This window comes from Brugia malayi (genome assembly GCF_000002995.4).
Source record: "Brugia malayi strain FR3 genome assembly, contig: Bm_v4_Chr3_scaffold_001, whole genome shotgun sequence".
NCBI classification, from domain to species: domain Eukaryota; kingdom Metazoa; phylum Nematoda; class Chromadorea; order Rhabditida; family Onchocercidae; genus Brugia; species Brugia malayi.
The window spans coordinates 3,149,879-3,162,577 of NW_025062477.1; the positions used below are offsets into that span (position 1 = coordinate 3,149,879).

General features: G+C 25.4%; 1 protein-coding gene across 1 annotated transcript; it reads left to right on the plus strand.

Annotated features, from left to right (window-relative positions):
• Positions 1–1,244: 1,244 nt before the first annotated feature.
• Positions 1,245–2,051, plus strand: Bm17613 (Uncharacterized protein; the record flags this gene model as incomplete). The annotated part of the gene is made up of 4 exons (XM_043079846.1): positions 1,245–1,290; positions 1,371–1,474; positions 1,668–1,822; positions 1,892–2,051. 4 exons carry the CDS (start codon positions 1,245–1,247, stop codon positions 2,049–2,051), a joined length of 465 nt encoding a protein of 154 aa, XP_042935780.1.
• Between the last annotated feature and the right edge of the window lie 10,648 nt (positions 2,052–12,699).

A 12,699-nucleotide genomic window follows, 5' to 3' on the forward strand; every position in this document is an offset into this window, starting at 1 on the left:
CTAATTTATAAAAAAAAAATTGAAAAAAATAATTTATAAAAACATTTCCTACTTAAGTAATATTTCCTATTGAAGGGATATATGAAAATATCTACTTACTTCCTTTTGATGCATTCGATAAACGGCGCTATGATTCTCAGCATGTCGCACAAAAATTGTATTTTTCCTGAAATTAATTTCTCGATTATATTTTGGAAAATTTCGCACAATCTCATCTTTTTTAAGTCATCAAATACCCTACAATTTTTTTTTAACCCAGTTCCAATTTAAGAAAAAAAAAAAGTTGAAAAAATCATTTATGAGAATCATTTAAAACATTTCCTACTGAAGTAATACTCTCTCGCGCTCGGAGAATATATGCAAATATCTTATCTTACTTAATTTGCACGAAAACTCGGTGTATACCATTCAACCCATTTGCCCTTCACAGGGAATATCATTTGATCATATTCTCGATCTCTCTAACACATCCCAATCTGATGTCAGTCGTCATACTACGCTGGTTGCCATCATCTTCACGTCCATGGTTCTTATGTATCCTTTTTTTATTTATTATTAAGTTATGGTTGTATTAAGATTCTTTTTGTTTCGATTACATGCCTGAATATCATTTGGTTATTCCAACGAATCGTTTTTTTTTTTTTTTTTTGAGGTATGTTGTTGAATAAAAATGCATTGATTCAAGCTAATCAGCCATTTATTGTTTTTAATTGCTATTAACAGAATTAGCAATTTCTTATTGTTGTGATACCAATTCATTTGAATCATTTTGCAGTAATTATGTATTACCACTTTTCATCGTTAGTTATTAATATATATTAATTCTGTTTGATTTCTGTTTTGATTAAAAATTCTGCTATAATTGTTTGAAATTGTTGAAGTTAATAAAATGTTAATAGTGACACAATTTCACCACTTATATAATTTTTGGACTACACATAGGACTATGTCTAGTTATTAGGCTTCTGTTATGCTTGCTAATATGCATTCTACTAGACATCTGTGATTTTAAAAGTTTTTTAACGTGACTTTATAAATTTTGACTGCTTACGTAGCTGTGAGATCGACAGGAGACACAAATATTTTCAAATACTCACATATAGCGTGGTATATCAGTACTATATTCCCTCAAAAATTTTTACATTTACGTATCACTTTTGTTCAGCTGAACATTGTCAACAGAAAATATTTTCTAAGCTAATATCTTGAAAGAATGATTGCTGGTTTAGAAGATATTTCGAAAGATGAAAGTGTCTGGTTTCGGTACACTGAAGAAGCTACGGTTTTTTGGTAGTTTTGATATGATGAGTACTTCTGCAAATTTTGGCTTAAATGTTTTTATTTCGCAGTTGAAGGAAATGTTATTTCAGGTAGCAAATTCAAGTTGCAAATTGCACCAAGCGGTCATAGCTTGCCACAAAAAGGTTATGACTCAGGTGTGAACTATTATCAGGCTCCATCAGGACACGGCAACGTTTGTAGTCAATGAAAAATAAGTGAACGTTTACAACTTCTGAAACCATTCATTCAATCCTTGGGATGGGAAGGATCTTGAAAATATGTTAATATTAATTAAAGTAAGTTGCACAGAAGATTAATCCAGTTTTCATTTTAGAATTTCATTATCTTCATGATTTAATTTTTGCTCTTGGTATTTTAAAATTCAGGTAAAAGGAAAGTGTACAACAGACCATATCAGTGCTGCTGGACCCTGGTTGAAATTCCGTGGTCATTTGGATAATATTTCAAATAATCTATTCTTAACTGCTGTCAATGCGGAAAATGATGAAATGAACAAGGTAATTATAGTTGTTGAGTACTGGTTCGAAAAGGTTTGATAATTAAATTTTTCTTCAAAGATTTTTGTAAACCGACAACACTCAATTTTCAGGACTTTATTTATTAGATTATGGGAAAGAATTTCTAATTATAAAGTTCGCAATCATTTGACGGGCAAGTATGATACGGCATCTCAAACGACACGTCACTATAAGTCGGATGGAGTAGCTTGGATAGCAGTGAAGGCTCATCTCGTGAACATGCAGCTTTAGAACCTAGACATTTCGGTGGACGTGCAATTATTGTAAAAACCTTTCTCGGATTCACGGTAAGTATTTTACATTTCAGTTCGCTGTAAATTTAATCTGGAAAGAAAATATTTAACTTATTTGGCTTTTGCATTATCAAGAACCTTTTGCTTCACCACAAATAATAAGATTTTTGAAACCTTATCGACCGCTTTTAATATAGTCACATAATACTTTAAAACGTATAATGATTGTTTCAAAACTCCATTCAAATTTTGTTGTCTTTTTACTTTAAATTAGCTGAAGTATTTCGATTTAGTGGATCTTACATAGGAGGCAATAAATTCCTTATTAATTGATGTTGAATATATCAGGTGTTTTCAGTTTCTGAAAAGCGTTTGCTGATCCAAATGATTACAATAAAGTTAAGCCAGACGACAAGATATCAATTGTTGGTTTGAATGATTTTGCACCTAGCAAGGTTGTTCTCTTTTTCTTGTAAATTCTTTATTCAACACTATTGCTTTTGTCTTTTATTTTAAGATATTAATTCCTTATCAGGATGTGAAATTATACCTACATAACGTATGTGATTACGCATTAAAAAATTAGTTGACACTGTTGATGGTTCCATAAAAATTTCGAGTCTTGAAGATTTGGTTTTTTTTTTAGCCATTAATATGCATCTTGAAACACGTTGATGGTAAAAAGGAGGAGATCTGGCTGTCTCACAGTTTTAATGCGGCTCAAATCGAATGGTTTAAGCTGGCTCAGCACTGAATCATATGAAAGCAATGAAGAAGAAGTGACTCATTTCATGTTTCTATGACAGGAAATAGAAATAAGATGAAGAGATTGGTGATTGCTCTGAATTTTAGCGAATGATTAAGTTATAACATTTGTCCGCATATTTAGTTCACTTTTGTACTAATTTTACTCCCAAAATTTCTATCTCATCTTCATATTTTAGTATTTCCAAAACAAATAATGATTGTCCAAAGTGATCTTAATGCGAACGTTTATATCAGCTAGTTTCCGATGATATTTCCTTATTTATTGCAATTTTGGAAATCGACTTGATAAATTAGAGGGAGAAGACTTAATCGATATTACTTCTGAATTTTTCAGGATTGAGTGACTGGTATGTGTGTAAACATGAGATGTATCCCTTATTATATATTGTATATCTTAGTGATCCTCTGATTTGTTCGATTTCGAATTCTTGTGATAAAATGTTCAAGTCAGTATTTAGTAGGATTCTTTGTGCATGTTGATTGCAGTCATTTTGGATAGTTGGACGGTCTTGATACTTCCCGTTTTTGTTTGTAATGATTGTACTGTTCATAATTCCTCATGTACTTTAATAATAATCTTATTGATTTCAAGTTTCTTTTGATGTTTTTGCATTTCAACATTTCAGGAGCATCAATACTGGAAGAGAATTTTCGGAAACACAAATTCTTGTGGATAGTTAATAGGTTTGGAATTAATAGTTCTCTAAACAAATTACGATATTACTTCTGAATTGAAAATTAGAGGTTAGAGGGAAAGAAAACTGAATCAAACTGAGTACAATTATCGTTTCTCATCCTAAATAATAACATACATATTAATTTATTTAAATGCATTTAAATGCGTGTTCGAAGTTATACTGAGGAGTTTTATTTATTATACAGTGATATACAGACAGCAAGCGAATCACAACAAATGTATATTGCTCGTTAGGTGGATAGCATCCAATATATTTAATTAATGAATAGCTAGCTATGTTCAGGGATGGAATTTAAATTCATTATTCAATTTGAAAAAAGTCATAATTTGAACTTAATTGATTATTTTCTGTGCTCTGTATGGGCACTGGTAACATTCGATGTGGTCATTTTTCAACTTAAATAATTTTAATAATTCAGTTTTAAACATTATTTCAGCATTAAAATTAATTTTATTTAGTTCTTGTATTAGCAAATTTCAATTTATTTTGGTGTTTAAACAACTAAAAAATATAATTTAATTTGAAAAATGACATAATTTGAACTATATTGAATATTTTTGGTGCTCTGTATGGCACTGGTCACATTCGGTGTGGTCATTTTTCAACTTAAATAAATTTAATAAATAAGTTTTAAACATTATTTCAGCATTAAAATTAATTAAATTTTTAAACAGTGATAGTTTTAAATCACTTTCGCAATTAAAAATAAATTTGAATTCAAATTTAAAATTTTAATATTAAGAAAATGCCGCAATTTGTTTTGTTTTATGTATATTGAACTAAAAAATAATTTCCGGTATCAGCAAATTTGAATTTAATTAAGTGTTTAAACAACTAAATAATATAACTTAATTTGAAAAAAGACATAATTTGAACTTAATTGAATATTTTCTGTGCTCTGTATGGGCACTGGTCACATTCGGTGTGGTCATTTTTCAACTTAAATAATTTTAATAATTGAGTTTTAAACATTATTTCAGCATTAAAATTTATTAAATTTTTAAACAGTGATAGTTTTAAATCATTCTCGCAATTAAAAACAAATTTTAATATTAAGAAAATGAAGCAATTTGTATTAGATTTAGTATTTTGAACTAAAAAATTATTTCTGGTATCAGCAAATTTCAATTTAATTAGGAGTTTAAACAACTAAAAAATATAATTTAAATTGAAAAAAGACATAATTTGAACTTAACTGATTATTTTCTGCGCTCTGTATGGGCACTGGTCACATTCGGTGTGGTCATTTTTCAATTAAAATAATTTTATTAATTGAGTTTTAAACATTATTTCAGCATTAAAATTAATTTTTTATGTTCTTGTATTAGCAATTTTCAATTTAATTAAGTGTCTAAACAACTAAAAAATATAATTTAATTTGAAAAAAGTCATAATTTGAACTTAATTGAATATTTTCTGTGCTCTGTATGGGCACTGGTCACATTCGGTGTGATCATTTTTCAACTTAAATAATTTTAATAATTGAGTTTTAAACATTATTTCAGCATTAAAATTAATTTTTTAAGTTCTTGTATTAGCAATTTTCAATTTTATTAAGTGTCTAAACAACTAAAAAATATAATTTAATTTGAAAAAAGACATAATTTGAACTTAATTGAATATTTTCTGTGCTCTGTATGGGCACTGGTCACATTCGGTGTGGTCATTTTTCAATTAAAATAATTTTATTAATTGAGTTTTAAACATTATTTCATCATCAAAATTAATTTTTTATGTTCTTGTATTAGCAATTTTCAATTTAATTAAGTGTCTAAACAACTAAAAAATATAATTTAAATTGAAAAAAGACATAATTTGAACTTAATTGATTATTTTCTATGCTCTGTATGGGCACTGGTCACATTCGGTGTGGTCATTTTTCAACTTAAATAATTTTAATAATTAAGTTTTAAACATTATTTCAACATTAAAATTAATTAAATTTTTAAACAGTGATAGTTTTAAATCATTTTCGCAATTAAAAATAAATTTCAATTCAAATTTAAAATGTTAATATTAAAAAGTGTTGCAATTTGTATTAGATTTTGTATATTGAACTAAAAAATAATTTCTCGTATCAGCAAATTTCAATTTAATTACGTGTTTTAACTACTTAAAAATATAATTCAATTTGAAAAAAGACATAATTTGAACTTAATTGAATATTTTCTATGCTCTGTATGGGCACTGGTCACATTCGGTGTGGTCATTTTTCAACTTAAATGATTTTAATAACTGAGTTTTAAACATTTTTTCAGCACTAAAATTAATAAAATTTTTAAACAGTGATAGTTTCAAATCATTCTCGCAATTAAAAATAAATTTGAATTCAAATTTAAAATTTTGATAATAAAAAAATGTTGCAATTAGTATTAGTTATTGTATATAGAACTAGATAATAAGTTCTAGTAATAGCAAATTTCAATTTAATTAAGTGTATAAACAACTAAATAATATAATTTAATTTGAAAAAAGACATAATTTGAACTTAATTGATTACTTTCGATGCTCTGTATGGGCACTGGTCACATTCGGTGTGGTCATTTTTCAACTTAAATAATTTTAATAATTGAGTTTTAAACATTATTTCAGCATTAAAATTAATTTTTTATGTTCTTGTATTAGCAATTTTCAATTTAATTAAGTGTCTAAACAACTAAAAAATATAATTTAATTTGAAAAAAGACATAATTTGAACTTAATTGATTATTTTCTGTGCTCTGTATGGGCACTGGTCACATTCGGTGTGGTCATTTTTCAACTTATATAATTTTAATAATTGAGTTTTAAACATTATTTCAGCATTAAAATTAATTAAATTTTTAAACAGTGATTGTTTTAAATCATTTTCGCAATTAAAAATAAATTTGAATTCAAATTTAAAATTTTAATATTAAGAAAATGCGGCAATATGTATTAGATTTAGTATATTGAACAAAAAATAATTTCTGGTATCAGCAAATTTCAATTTAATTAGGTGTTTAAACTGCTTAAAAATATAATTCAATTTGAAAAAAGACATAATTTGAACTTAATTGATTATTTTCTATGCTCTGTATGGGCACTGGTCACATTCGGTGTGGTCATTTTTCAACTTAAATAATTTTAATAATTAAGTTTTAAACATTATTACAGCATTAAAATTAATTAAATTTTTAAACAGTGATAGTTTTAAATTATTTTCCAATTAAAATTAAATTTTAATTCAGATTTAAAATTTTAATATTATTGCAATTAGTATTAGTTATTGTATTTAGAATTTGAAAATAATTTATAGTAATGACAAATTTCAATTTAATTAAGTGTGTAAACAACTATATAATATAACTTAATTTGAAAAAAGGCGTAATTTGAACTTAATTGAATATTTTCTATGCTCTGTATGGGCACTGGTCACATTCGATGTGGTCATTTTTCAACTTAAATAATTTTAATAATTGAGTTTTAAACATTATTACAGCATTAAAATTAATTAAATTTTTAAACAGTTATAGTTTTAAATCATTTTCGCAATTAAAAATAAATTTCAATTCAAATTTAAAATGTTAATATTAAAAAGTGTTGCAATTTGTATTAGATTTTGTATATTGAACTAAAAAATAATTTCTCGTATCAGCAAATTTCAATTTAATTACGTGTTTTAACAACTTAAAAATATAATTCAATTTGAAAAAAGACATAATTTGAACTTTATCGAATATTTTCTATGCTCTGTATGGGCACTGGTCACATTCGGTGTGGTCATTTTTCAACTTAAATGATTTTAATAACTGAGTTTTAAACATTTTTTCAGCACTAAAATTAATAAAATTTTTAAACAGTGATAGTTTCAAATCATTCTCGCAATTAAAAATAAATTTGAATTCAAATTTAAAATTTTGATAATAAAAAAATGTTGCAATTAGTATTAGTTATTGTATATAGAACTAGATAATAAGTTCTAGTAATAGCAAATTTCAATTTAATTAAGTGTATAAACAACTAAATAATATAATTTAATTTGAAAAAAGACATAATTTGAACTTAATTGATTACTTTCGATGCTCTGTATGGGCACTGGTCACATTCGGTGTGGTCATTTTTCAACTTAAATAATTTTAATAATTGAGTTTTAAACATTATTTCAGCATTAAAATTAATTTTTTATGTTCTTGTATTAGCAATTTTCAATTTAATTAAGTGTCTAAACAACTAAAAAATATAATTTAAATTGAAAAAAGACATAATTTGAACTTAATTGATTATTTTCTATCCTCTGTATGGGCACTGGCCACAATCGATGTGGTCATTTTTCAACTTAAATAATTTTAATAATTGAGTTTTAAACATTATTTCAGCATTAAAATTAATTTTTTAAGTTCTTGTATTAGCAATTTTCAATTTAATTAAGTGTCTAAACAACTAAAAAATATAATTTAATTTGAAAAAAGACATAATTTGAACTTAATTGAATATTTTCTATGCTCTGTATGGGCACTGGTCGCATTCGGCGTGGTCATTTTTCAACTCTAATAATTTTAATAAATAAGTTTTAAACATTATTTCAGCATTAAAATTAATTAAATTTTTAAAGATAGTTTTAAATCATTTTCGCAATAAAAATAAATTTGAATTCAAATTTAAAATTTTAATATTAAGAAAATGCGGCAATTTGTATTAGATTTAGTATTTTGAACTATAAAAGAAGCTCTGGTATAAGCAAATTTTAATTTAATTAAGTGTCTAAACAACTAAAAAATATAATTTAATTTGATAAAAGTCATAATTTGAACTTAATTGATTATTTTCTATGCTCTGTATGGGCACTGGTCACATTCGGTGTGGTCATTTTTCAACTTAAATAATTTTAATAATTGAGTTTTAACCATTATTTCAGGATTAAAATTATTTAAATTTTTAAACAGTGATAGATTTAAATCATTCTCCAATTAAAATTAAATTTTAATATTAAGAAAACGCAGCAATTTGTATTAGATTTTCTATATTGAACTAAAAAAGAATTTCTAATATTAGCAAATTTCAATTTATTTAGGTGATTAAACAACTAAAAAATATAATTTAATTTGAAAAAAGACATAATTTGGACTTAATTGAATATTTTCTGCGCTCTGTATGGGCACTGGTCACATTCGGTGTGGTCATTTTTCAACTTATATAATTTTAATAATTGACTTTTAAACATTATTTCAGCATTAAAATTAATTAAATTTTTAAACAGTGATAGTTTCAAACATTGCTTAAGCTAACAGTTGCAAAAGTCTTCAAAAATAACAGAGCTTAAAATTTTTGGACAAAAAAGAAAGATGAAATTAATTTCAACGTATAATCAGAATATGTCCGATTATTTCGCATTGCATTGTATCATTCGTATATTGTATATAAATAATTTTGCTTTCAGAATTTCATTTATACTAAAATAATTTTTATAATACAGCGAAATATTTCATTAATTAAAAATTTATTCATTCTGTAAAAGTTTAATTCCAGAGATTATTTGCAAAATATTATCACAGATGCACTAATTAATTAATTAATTAATTCTTCAATACGCTGTCGATTACAATGATCGCAGATAATTCTTTGAAATGAATGTTTTAAATATTTCAGTTATTCCATCTTCCATTATTTATACTACAGTACAAATTTTATGGTAAATAAAATTATTGCAATGAGGAAGTGTGAATGATTTGCAACGTTTAATTTAACAATGTAGAATTAAAAATTCATAATGATTTATAATTTTTCATAAATTTTATTTTAAATTCAGTGGAAGAATTCTTTCTACTAAATGAAGTTTGTAAAAACGTTTATCAACTATTTATCAACTAATTTGTAAAAACGTTTATCAACAATCATTTCTATAAAAAGGTTCTAAATTTGCCATAAAATAATAGGTATAAGAAAAGAATTATAATTGTCATTTAAATTCATCCAGAAAAAACAAGAAAATTGAATTATGAAATTAAATCGAATTGTTGAAAAAGGAGAATAATTTTAGATTGTTTCATTTAATTTTATTATGTGATCGGATGAATAAAATACAGAAAGTATTTTCTCTAAAATTAAATGAAACAATCTATACAAATGGTTAGCCAAGTAATCAAATAGAAACAATGCAAATATGTCAAATGAGCCAAATGTTGAGCCACGAAGAAAAAAAAAAGTTATATCGAATAAAATTTCAAATTTCTTAAACTTGATTTTCATTTTCAATTTTTTTTACACCGTGACTGGTAATTTGATATTGGTACATTTTAGATAGTTGGCATTTATTGGCCAGCAAAAAAAAAAAGAAAAAAAAATTGAGCAGAGCAGTTCAACTATAAACTCTATACAATACGTACCAATAGCTCTAAAAAATTCCATAAACTAATTTAGGATAAAATTCTCTGAGATTTCCCACATTTATCATTATAATAAAACCGGATTAAATTACTTTCTGAAGCGATACAATCAAGCTAATTAATCCGAATTTCCTTGCCAAGGAATGACTTTCGACAAGAGAATACAAATATGCACTAATAGTACCAAAAGCAGCATCGATACTTCTCAAAATACCTAACCATGATGCTGATAAGTCTTATGTTTTTGCATAAGCAGCGGCTATCCGAAAAAAAAAAATGACAAAAAATGCTATTTTTAATTCATAATTTTAATAATTCTATGTTTATAAATTACTGTTATTATTTCATTTCATTTTTTTTTTTTTCGAATAATTTTAAAAACTTCCAAAGCATATCAACAAATAAAAGTAGAAATTGATTTTATTAATTGTATTTAGCAAAATTTCTCGAAAGAAAAAGAGTACGCCATCAAATCTAAGCACAGTCATATACAATTAAGTAAAATAATATAGGCCATTTGACAATTGTATGTTGTACGAAAACTTGGATATTTCCTGCAAGATTCAATCTTTCTTGTTTATCTGAAATATTTCAAAGTCTCAAATTAGATCAAATAATAATTAAACATTAAACAAATGTTGTTTGTTTCGTTTAGAAAAAAAAATGCTGCTTAATTAAGTAGTTAATTTTTTCAATTACTTAGATAGGATTATGAAAAAGGAAAGATGTTGTTGTTGTTGTTGTTATACTGAAAATAATAAAAAAGAATAACTTTGGGAAGAAAAAACATTCAAACAAATTGATCATTGATTGAATTAATTAATCTTTTCTTTATTAATTATTCACTCATCATAATTCTTTCACTTATACATCCTATCAAATCTCTCTTCTCTCTCTCTCGCGATATGTCTTAATTAGCCATATCTTATCACTAATCACTAATTCATACTGGATGATAATTTTTATTTCTTGTTTGCCATTAATTATTGCAAAGTGCATAAAAACAGTGATAAAAGATTAATAATTAAGTAATTTGGTATTACTAAATACAATTAATAAAACCAATTTGTATTCTCAATTTTTGCTAATTTTTTCACTCGAATACAAACTTTTACTTGCTTACTCGAATACAAACTATTCAATTGATCAATGATCATTGAATTTGTTAATATCTGTAACTTCTTTCTATTCATAAATATTCGCTGTGAATAATTTTCATTTTTGAAAGTACTAATATGAACCAAATTGATTATAATTGTGATGATTAAGTCTCCTGACGCACAGGTGGCACGTTTGATTTCACGTTGCTGATCGATAAATGAAGGTCACATTCAGGTTACTTTTGAAGATTTGCAGATTGCTCTCTTCCTTATAAAATTGATTTAATCAGCAAAATCATTTCATCACATCTATCTATTTGACATATAAATTAATTTTAAAAATCATTCCTTAGAAAATAATTTTTTTTTTCTGCTTCATAATTTTTAGTATTTATTTTATCACTCATTTCAGAAAATACTTAAAGTAACTTACTTTCAGTTAATCAGAAGAAATAATTGATGTTATTGCAATAAGGTCATGTGACACGATCATGTTAAACGCCGTTTCACTCTTGATAGCTATAAAAATCCCTTGCCGCTTTGCCTCTAAATTTCTTCTTTTTTAAAACATTCAAAGAATAGATATGGAGTAATTTAACAAATAAAATAAGGATAGATCTAAAATCTAAAAGTCAAACTACGTATCTCACATGATTCGATTGGAATGATTTATTTCACATTTCTTAAGTTAGACCAATCAACATTAATTAATTTCAAGCAATTAATAAATACTATCGGCAGTGAAGTTTTAAATGGAATAATCACTAATAATTTAAATATTCCTTTAACCTAATTTACATTTGTTGACGTTGAGGAGCACTACTGGTTCACCAAACATCATCACTATGTTTCATTATGCAACTTGCTTCACTGAAATTTATCGTGGATTCAGTTAATTAAAATCAGCATTTCAATAATTAACCAATTTTAATTCACTTCGTTCCACTTAATTAGTGTGTACCTCTTTTGAGGACTGTTAATGTCTTCAAGTCAATGCTAAGGTTTAAAAAGTTCAATTTCATATTTAAGTTCAATTTTTTAAAAATCTTACTACTAGTAATTTTGCTTTTTTTATTATTTTTTAAAATCTACTTTCATTAATAAAAAAAAAAATCTACTTTCATTAATAATTGCTAATAAATAAATTTACCAGGAGAGAATGACAAATCTCTTTTAGCAAGTTCGGATACTGCACAGTAAACTCTGACGATAACATATACTTCCATAAATACTGATAACGAATTCCATACTGCAAACAACTAGTCGAATTGATAATATCAGCTATAAATAAAAAAGCATGCAATTAATAAGTGGTAAAGCTAAGAGAAAGCATGCAATAAGTGAAAGTAAATGTAGAAGTAGTCTAAAAAAAATGCATGCATTAATATTGACAAAAACGAACTAAGTAGTTAAAAAGAAAGTGATCAAAGTTAACAAAAAAGCATGCTTTAATATTAACAAAAATGAACTAAATAGTTAAAAAAAGGTCATCAAAGTGGATAACAAGCATGCAGTGAGTAAAGCTAGCCAAAATTCATGCAAAAACAAAATTAATAAAAAAGCATGGAATTAATATACATTAGAATTAAAAAAAAAGCATGCAAAGTAAAAAAAAGGTAATCAAAGTGAGTAAACGTGCAGTTAATAAACATTAAAATTAACAAAAAAGCATGCAATTAATAAACAGTAAAGTTAACAGAAAACATGCAGTAAGTAAAGTTAGCCAAAATCATGCA